The sequence below is a fragment of the Seriola dumerili genome, unplaced genomic scaffold, assembly GCF_002260705.1.
Source record: "Seriola dumerili isolate Sdu_G_001 unplaced genomic scaffold, Sdu_1.0 BDQW01000068.1, whole genome shotgun sequence".
In the NCBI taxonomy this organism is placed as follows: domain Eukaryota; kingdom Metazoa; phylum Chordata; class Actinopteri; order Carangiformes; family Carangidae; genus Seriola; species Seriola dumerili.
This window is the reverse complement of record NW_019174323.1, coordinates 13,056,169-13,065,434: the sequence shown is the minus strand read 5'-3', so window position 1 is coordinate 13,065,434 and position 9,266 is coordinate 13,056,169. Positions and strand designations below refer to the sequence as shown.

At 39.9% G+C, this 9,266-nt stretch overlaps 1 protein-coding gene across 1 annotated transcript; it reads left to right on the top strand.

Annotated features, from left to right (window-relative positions):
* The first annotated feature begins 667 nt into the window (after positions 1 to 667).
* Positions 668 to 9,021, top strand: LOC111219921 (sodium-dependent neutral amino acid transporter B(0)AT2-like). Its single transcript, XM_022742772.1, has 12 exons — positions 668 to 980; positions 1,948 to 2,152; positions 2,794 to 2,951; positions 3,975 to 4,095; positions 4,216 to 4,391; positions 5,700 to 5,810; positions 5,906 to 6,147; positions 6,544 to 6,727; positions 6,828 to 7,029; positions 7,786 to 7,945; positions 8,054 to 8,216; positions 8,570 to 9,021. Exons 2-12 carry the CDS (start codon positions 1,948 to 1,950, stop codon positions 8,816 to 8,818), a joined length of 1,971 nt encoding a protein of 656 aa, XP_022598493.1. The 5' UTR covers positions 668 to 980; the 3' UTR covers positions 8,819 to 9,021.
* Positions 9,022 to 9,266: the final 245 nt, after the last annotated feature.

Sequence of the window (9,266 nt, the reverse complement as noted above, 5' to 3'; positions counted from 1 at the left end):
CTTTTACATCACAAATGAGCACAGCCATGAACACAAAATAGTGAAAGACTGCTGGGGTCCCATTTGCATTGTTAACTGCACGTTTATCTGGCATCATGCATTCACGTGTTGGAAAATAAAATCTAACAGGATCGGTGTATACGCTTATCCTGCAGTCACAGCTCCTCGTGTGTGTGTGTGTGTGTTTGCGCGTGCGCCACACCATGCAAATCACTTAAATTTAGCCAAAAAGCTGCAAATAATTAAGTTGGCCGTTATACTATGATGTCAACAAGTACAATTTTGAAGTAATACTAGTTTGCTTGGATATTTCCATTTTCTGCTGCTTAATATTTACAAATCAGAGGGGAATATTAATACTTTTAACTCCTCAAGTGTCTTTGAAGATGAAGATTACATACGCAAATTTGAGATCTACTTTAATTAGCTCCACCTAGAAAAAGTGCTTACACATTGGTAGAATCTTGTAACCCAATGGTAACCCAAGGATATGGTGTCCTCATCATGGTTAAAAAAAAAATTGGTGTATGACTTTTATGACAGATTCATAGTAAAACGAAGGATACCTCATTCTCTAATGTGGGTACCCTGGTTTACTGCGGCCCCTAAACGCAACGTTGTGGTTATTGTATTGCATCACGCGGAAGAAACAAGCCCACCACTACACCAATGGACAACGAGAACACACGGGCGGTTACAGTATAACTGTATTCAACTGATGTGCATCTGTTTGTATATCTTTTTTTTTAAAAAAGAGATCAATGTCGGTGTCAAAGTATCTGGTATGTTGTGTTAATTTGAAAAACAGAAGAGTAACTTAGCTCGCGACGTGGTTGACAGCACTAACAGTCCAAACCGTTGCTACACGTGCTCGTCGCCTCCTCTGGCTAAAAAGAAACGATTACCGCCGACATTCTCCGTTTTCTGCCGTCTCCAGTGTTTCCTCTACCTGTTCCCTAACGACATTTGTCGGTGTCCAGGTTAGTGTGGTTTGTATTAAGCGTCGTTTTTGTGTGTTTACTTTGAGTACAGACAAAGACGGACTATCTGTACTGCGCTGTGCCACGTTGTTGCTCAGTGGTTTGTTTAACTTGGGATAAAGCGTCAAGATGTTGCAGCCGTTTTTCCTTTGTTATGACTGTTGATGATGTGAGGACCTACTAAGTCTACTGCCCTAAGTAATATGAAGTATGTTAGGAGATGTGCTAATCATTATTTTACACCTGAGTTACCAGTTGAATACAATTAATGTAATAAACTACTTGGTGGGATAGCAGGCTACTTATATGAACATGCAGATGCCCGTTTATTATTTACACTTGACTAAAGCTAACTTAGTCTAACTCATTAGCCCTTGCTAACCTTGCTGCCTGTGAGTCACATTCTAGTTGATGTAAATGGAGTGGACAAAACCCGCTAATTTCAGCACAATTTAGTCCAACAGCACCACAACAGCAGCCTCCCAAATAACCATATATTTGAATCATGCCTCTCCTATACAATTTCTACAAAAACATGAAAACTTTAGTGGTTTAGTGGTTTTGTTGCAGTGCTACATCCGTTTCAGCAAAGTGCACCTAATGTGAGTGTATGCACACATACATTGCCACAGGACATAACATAGACTTGCATTCATTTCCTGGAGACTAACCCTACGCTTGTTCTAACCTTAACCACTGACCCAAGATCAGTATTTTAAAAGTTAGGGATTTAACTTTTGTTCCCAATTCGACAAGCTCTCCCCAATTAGCCCATGACAACACACACACCACACCTCTAAAGTAAATCAGTGGCACAGTATCCTTGCATTGCAGTGTCAGTCTAACATACCTGAAACAACTGTTCAATTGCCTAAAAGTCCTCATAAATCTGTTTTTAAAAATCTACAGGATAGCTGGGTAATTTCATCTTTCTTCCTTCTTTTGTTTTTGTCCCCTCCTGTCTTAGATGGAGAAGGAGCCCCTGCCAACTGATGATGACAAGACAGAGGTCAATGGCTACACTGGTGAGGAGAGTCAGCAGGCCTCGTCTGAGCCTCCAGCCCGAGCAGGATGGAACAGTAAAATAGAGTACTTTTTGGCTCAGGTGGGATTCAGCGTCGGGCTTGGCAATGTCTGGAGGTTTCCATATTTGTGCCATCAGAATGGAGGAGGTGAGTATCTATTATTGTCATCCATGTTAGATGAGATCCCGAGGGAGACCTATTAATACAGTGCTTAACAGTGCGCCCATGCATTAACTACCAACTGTGTGCCTCTGAATCTGGGCAGCACACCATTTAACATTGTGTATCGATGTATACACTATCTGTTAACAACACTTAATACTGCTGTTTTGAAGTCTGATGCGCCAACATCTGGTTCATATCTGTTGGCAGGGGAAACGATGTAAACTCAGAAAAATAGTGACTCAATCTGGTTTCAGAAGTTTTTTACATTTTTGGGTTCCACTGCGACAAGATGACGATTGATTTTGTACTTTTAGTGAATCTTGCTGTCAGTTTGTCTTCTAATAGCAGCTTATGAAATAGTTTTAGATTTTTTTTTTTTATATTTAAGAAAAACCCTGGAGAACTATACTTGTCTTACTGACCCTACATGATGTGTAAGACAAATCTTCAATAGAACATAGTATTGCAGAGAGCAGTAATCAAAATGGTTAAATATTCTGCTGGTGTGGGATTGAAAAAACAGACAAGCAGAAGTATCTGCTTCTCCTTTACATAATTTTTGTTCAGCGTATCAAATTGAGGTGTTTATTTGCTAACTGAATGCTGTAACTTATTCTCCTCAGGAGCTTTTCTCCTCCTGTACGTGATGCTCATGCTGGTTGTGGGCATTCCTTTGTTCTTCCTGGAGCTGGCAGCCGGTCAGGCCATTCGACAAGGCAGCATCGGAGTGTGGAGGTACATTTCCCCCAGGCTTGCAGGGATCGGCTATTCCAGCTGTGTGGTAAGATAAGAATTGCTATATGGTTGACCCATCTACTAAGACATAGTTCAGTATATGGTGTTGCATGCATTCCAGGTGTAATTTTGAGTTTTGCGCTTCTACTCCAAGCAAAACTTGCCATTTTTGCTAGAACACCTTTACCAACATCTAGAAAAGTATATTGGTTGTGTAGAGCAAAAGAGCAATGGTGTGTTTTTCCAGTTAATAAAAATGTTTGGACAGAGCTGTGTTGAGGCACCAGTTGTTCAAATAGCAAAAAATGGTGATGAAGCAAATGTCAGCACCGATCTCCTAATTCAACTTAGATTCACAAAGTCCAGAATTGATTATTGATCATTCAATTACATCAGGTAAATACCAATGTTCCATTAAGCATTTCACACAATTTGCCTGGGAAGGTGCAGATTCAATGACTAAAACATGATTAATCTATATATTTTTTTAGGTAAAAAAGGCAGCAATAATAAAAACCCGCTCCACTCAGGAGGTGTTAGCTCCTGACAGGAACAGACTGAGTAAAATAGAATCCACACACTGTTCACCAGACTTCCACGGCCTCACACCTTGTAGCTGGAGAAAATATCTCTTCCACAAATGCAAATAGAGCTTAGATCAGTGTGCAGCCTTGTTTCAGTCATTACCTACGAGATAGCCAGCATCAGCTAACCATCCTGAGTCATCACAGTCCTGTAAACTGCGGCAGGTCCCCATAGACTGTAATTATTCACATCACAGTTCACAAGACTGTTGTGACTCAAGGTGGTTCATATAGCCAGCTATTATCCACTTTACTTTTTAACTTAAATAACCTTTTTGCACATGTTGTAATAACTCGATTTTTACAAAGTGCAGGCAACCCTAACTAACTAACCATTTACCCTGAACTCAACCACTAACATTAGAACACAACTGCAGCTGTAGAGAGAAGCACTTTCTTTTAATTGTCCTCCTTTTTGTGACACTTCCATAGCCACTCTTGACAAAATTATATAATTTTCTTATCTTGTTCACAAATGTTTTCAGGTGTGTTTCTTTGTGGCTCTCTACTACAATGTGATCCTTGCCTGGAGTCTTTTCTATCTTGGGAACTCGTTCCAGCACCCTCTACCTTGGAACCAGTGTCCAGAACAGGGGAATTTAACAGGTAAACACTCAGCATAAAGGTTCAATACTGACAAGACATGAGCAGCATTACATTGTTAATGTATTGGCTGTGTGTTACATGTAAGACTACTAGATGATTTTTTTTTTCTTTTTACAACAGTAAAAGAATGTGAAAAGAGCTCCCCCACATCATATTTCTGGTACCGCAAAGCTTTGAATATCACAGACTCAATTGATGACACGGGCTCTTTCAATCCTTACATCGTCTGCTGTCTTCTGGCGGCCTGGACCATCGTGTGCCTGGGAATGTTCAAGGGTATCAAGACCTCTGTCAAGGTAACTGATCTGGTGTGGCACATGGCTTTTCACAGTGTTGGTTTTACTATTAAGGAAGCTGTGCCATAAAAGTGGTATTTTGTGTTAATGTTTAACGGCTCTGACATTTCAGTAGAGTTGTGGTTATCAGCTTTAAACACTGGAACTACTGGTGAAGTGCTTTTTAGTCAGTTACTAGATGAGTTACCACTACAAGCCTCGCAGTTTTAAATGACTGATATAAGTGTTTATTTGCACTGTGAAATGCATGTGGAACTGGGATGGTTCACATTTGCTGAACAAACTTGTGTGTGCCTTTTGGAATAGTGCTGAGAAAGGTTATTGTGATATTTCTATGAGAAGTGTTAAATTATTTTTGTACAGCACATTGGCAAAAGTTAATTTTGATTACTCTGACAGTGACTTTGGACCCAGCTGAGCACAAGACTGAGCATTAAATAACTAAAATATGAAGAGAAGCCCTTAATTTTCCGTGCTGAAAATCACTGACTTACCAACAAAATTGCATGTCTTCTTACGTTGTTTGGATATTCTCAGTTTGGTCAAATCGCATTCATGCGTTGGGCTTTCGGGGTTACTGTGGGTCATGGAATCTCTGGAATGTGTGGCTTAAGTGTTGACCAACTTCAAATGGTAAAATCCACTTTATGTGATGAAATATTGGGAGATTTGTAAATAAAACATATCAGCCAATCCAGTCTTAGTAGGGTTATACACTATAATGAACAGCACAGCATTTGGAACAGTGATTTCCTAATGTTCTATCAAGATGACATTCGTATTCAGGTTTACAAGACGAATTAAAAATCCTCGCTCGGTGGAGGAGTGGAAGTCATTATCATCATTTTATGTTAAAGTCAACATCTAAGGTGAGGTCTAATCCCACTCAGGCTGACATCAGGTGTTTCACGTAATTACTGACTTAAGCACCTGGCTTCTTGATTACAAGGACCATATGTTCAGTATGTAACAAGCAGCAGGCTTACATTAAAGATATGGTGAAACAGTCGTCATCTCTGTGGGGAAAATGGGTTAATGCAGCAGTAAAATTAATAGGATTCAGCAGGGAACTAACTAAAAGACAGTTTACATAAACATAAGGAATTTAAGGAAAAGAGTCTGGATCAAAGCATGTTAACAAGAAAGAATAACATTTGTAGAAATTAGTGCATTTATTAAATAATTTGTAAAAGCAGATACGGAGTCACTTTAGGAGAGTTGTACCTGTGTACTCAGGCAACCAAATAACTGACTTCCTCTGGTAATGCTGTTTGAATTTGTCAATGTAATTGTTTCTTTCTCGCTTAGGTGATGTATTTCTCCTCCATCTTCCCCTACGTTGTTCTGATCTGCTTCCTTGTCCGAGGACTCATGCTGGATGGGGCCTTAGAGGGAATATCCTTCATGTTCTACCCCAAGGTATCTGCAGATAAAATGTTTTATTGAGTGTAGAGAAGTCAGGCAGATGTGTATATTTCCCCGATTCACCTATTGTTCCCTCTGTTCATTTCTAGGTGGAAATTTGGGCAGACTTGCAGGTGTGGCGGCAGGCAGCCACACAGGTTTTCTTTGCCCTGGGACTTGGCTTCGGCTCCATTATTGCCTACTCGTCCTATAATCCCAAGAATAACAACTGCCACCGGGATGCCTTCACTGTCTCTGCTATAAACTTCCTCACATCTGTGCTGGCCACTCTGGTGGTGTTTGCTGTGCTCGGCTTCCGCGCCAAAGGCAAAGTCATGGAATGTGTAGTCAGGTATGTTGTTTGATATGTTATATCTTGTCAGTAGGGCTGAACATTGTGTAACAAAAAGGCAATTTTTGCATTTCACTTTCAATGAAAAAAAAAGGCGATGTGATTTTTGGTGGGGCCTGTGCTAAACGAGCATGTTCCCGTTGGTCTGCAGAATATAATTTGTAGGCCGGGGCGTCTCTGTAGCACAATGCTTCATTTATGGCATGTTATCATAAAATTTCAGCTCCTTCGATTTGGATGTTGCAGTGGGCCATATTGTGATTTTTGATAATATTTCGATTAATTTTGCAGCCCTCCTTGTCAGTGTCTGATCAGATTTTTACACAACATGAGGAAGTAATATATCTTATTGAATATATATGTTTATGATTGTATATTCTTTTGTCTTGTTCTCAGTAATATGAATGAGCTATCGGAGCAGTATCACAGCGGCCATGTGGACGAAAACCTGATGCCAAACTTCAACTACTCTGTTCCCAGTTCTGTGCATGTACAGCGCTACAGGGCCTGGTTTAAAGAGCATGGAAATAATGTCCCTTTCAATTTAACGGACTGTGACCTAGAACAAGAGATGCAGAAGGTAAAGACTGACTTTTTGGACTAATGTAAAAAAAAAAAAAACTGGCGTATCTTATTTGCTGTACATATAAACTAAAGCTGGCACTCTTGTTTGTGTTCAGGGTGTGGAGGGTACAGGCCTAGCTTTTATTGCCTTCACAGAGGCCATGTCACTTCTGCCTGGCAGCCCTTTCTGGTCAGCACTCTTCTTCCTCATGTTGCTCAACTTGGGACTCAGCACCATGTTTGGCACCATGGAGGGCATCCTCGCCCCGCTCACTGACCGCTTCAAAACTCTGGCCAACAACAAGACCAAACTCACAAGTAAACACCTGGTCCATCATTTTTCCTTTACCCATGCAAGTCTCAACATTACATTACTGACACGACTGAAGGGAGAGTGGTGTTGGTTACGAGATAACATGTATCATGATTCTGCAGTTCAGTAATTAGACAGCAAACATAAACACTGTCTTTATCAAGATGTCAGTCAATTTCATGTTGCCCAGTATGTGCTGCTGAACAGTACGACCCTGTAGAGATGAGTACCCAAACCCAGTATATTGTAACCCAGTGACATTATCGGTTCTCCTCTCTGTACTGGAGAAATTAAGAAAGTAGATTTCCTATATATTATTGCCACATAATTTATCTTGCGTCCATCACATACAGGGGGAACAATTGAAAGTTTTCAACCGCCTACCTTCATGGTTCATCTGTCATTGCCCCTGGTATGTTATGTATGCTAGCAGCCTGTAGCCCACACACAGAGTTACCTAATTTATACGGACATGAGTTAATAATTAAAAATAACCATAAGTGATTTGTTCAAAACAATGCTGTTGCAGTTTGCTATATGCAGTGCATATAAAAAAAAGTGAAGCAATGTAAATCTTAATTTGTTATTTTTTTCTCTTAAAAAATAAAAAGAACAGAGTACCATTTTTATTTATATATATATATATATATATATGAGCTGACATTAAACAGGATTTCCCCCCAGTCCGATTTGCCCCTCTTGATTGCATATTGTCTCCTTAAAGAAGTTGTGTTTTCTCTGACATGTCTGCTCTGTTTTAGTTTTCAGCTGCATCATAGGCTTTCTGATTGGCCTACTCTTCACCCAGCGCTGTGGGAACTACTTTGTGATGATGTTTGATGATTACTCTGCCACTCTGCCCCTCATTATTGTGGTGGTGTTTGAGACCTTCAGTGTGTCCTGGCTATATGGAGCAGACAGGTTAGGTCTATTTTCAGACTGTGGGTAATTGACTTAAATTCCATGTGAATTTAAACTAATCGTTTAAGTTCACTCAGTCTCTGAAAGTCTACCACTCTGCTTCTGAAGGTTCCTTGACGACATTGAGGCAATGCTGGGCTGGCGCCCCAGTGTGGTGTACAAGTACCTTTGGAAATACGTTTGCCTGCTTTCTATGCTGGGGTTGCTGGGAGCCACCACCATTCGCATGTTCATCAAACGACCCACTTACATGGCATGGAACCAAGCAATGGTATGGATAATTATATTAAAAAACGCTCCCTAGTCGCATAAAAAATATTGCTATTCGAGATGGGATGTTGAATGGTTGCATACATGTTTCTGTTTGTGGGGTTTGTTTATTTTTCTCAGATATCTTAAACAACAGCAGCTTTAGGCAGCGCAGCCACTGTTTCTGTCTGCACGTAAACAACATGAAATGGTATAGCAAGCTGTCTCTTGCTAAGAGACTCTCTTCGCACCTAATTACTCAAAGATATAGATTTCTCAGTTCACATTGAATATGCAAAGCAGAGTAGTTATAAATTGTGGTTCTTTAAGTTGTTGAGTGATTTAATTTTTTCTTTTTTTTCTTTTTTTTCTCAGGCCTCTGAGGAACACCTGCCGTACCCTGGCTGGGCTCTGGCTGTTCTGGCTTTACTGATCATAATTGCCATGATGCCCGTCCCAGTGGCCTTGGTCCACGCTGTTCTGAAGGAAATGACAAAGAAAATATCCAGAGATACAGAGAATGGTGAATACAGCATGGTAAGCACAGATGACAAGTGTGACACTCCCGTGACTGAAATGACAGAAGTGGACCAAAGGAGTAGGACCTTTGCTTCTTTTTGCTAAACACTGAACTTGTGATATTACAGTGTGGGAAATGAACCTGCAGTACCCAGTCAAAATTTAACTTTGCCCCTCCCTCTTTCGTGGCGACATGGCACAGAGAGCAAATGCAGTATATAACGAAAGGTTCAATTTTTTAATATTTAAAAACTTTTTTTATATTTAAATGAAGTCCAAACATATCCACATGATATTACTTTTTTTTTTTTTTTTTTTTTTTAAATACTACTGTTCATACCAGTCTACCAACTTTTGAAAAGTGTGTAATATAGAAAATATGGAACAAATAATTTATTGCCATATGATGACTAAAAGGTTGAATTTCCAACAACTGCTGATTTTTAGAGTTGTTGTCCAAATGTTTTAGTTTTCAGTATAAGCCATGGACATCACATAAACACGTTCCTGCATTTTTTTTTTGTATAAATAGTTCACTTGTACATTTATCTAC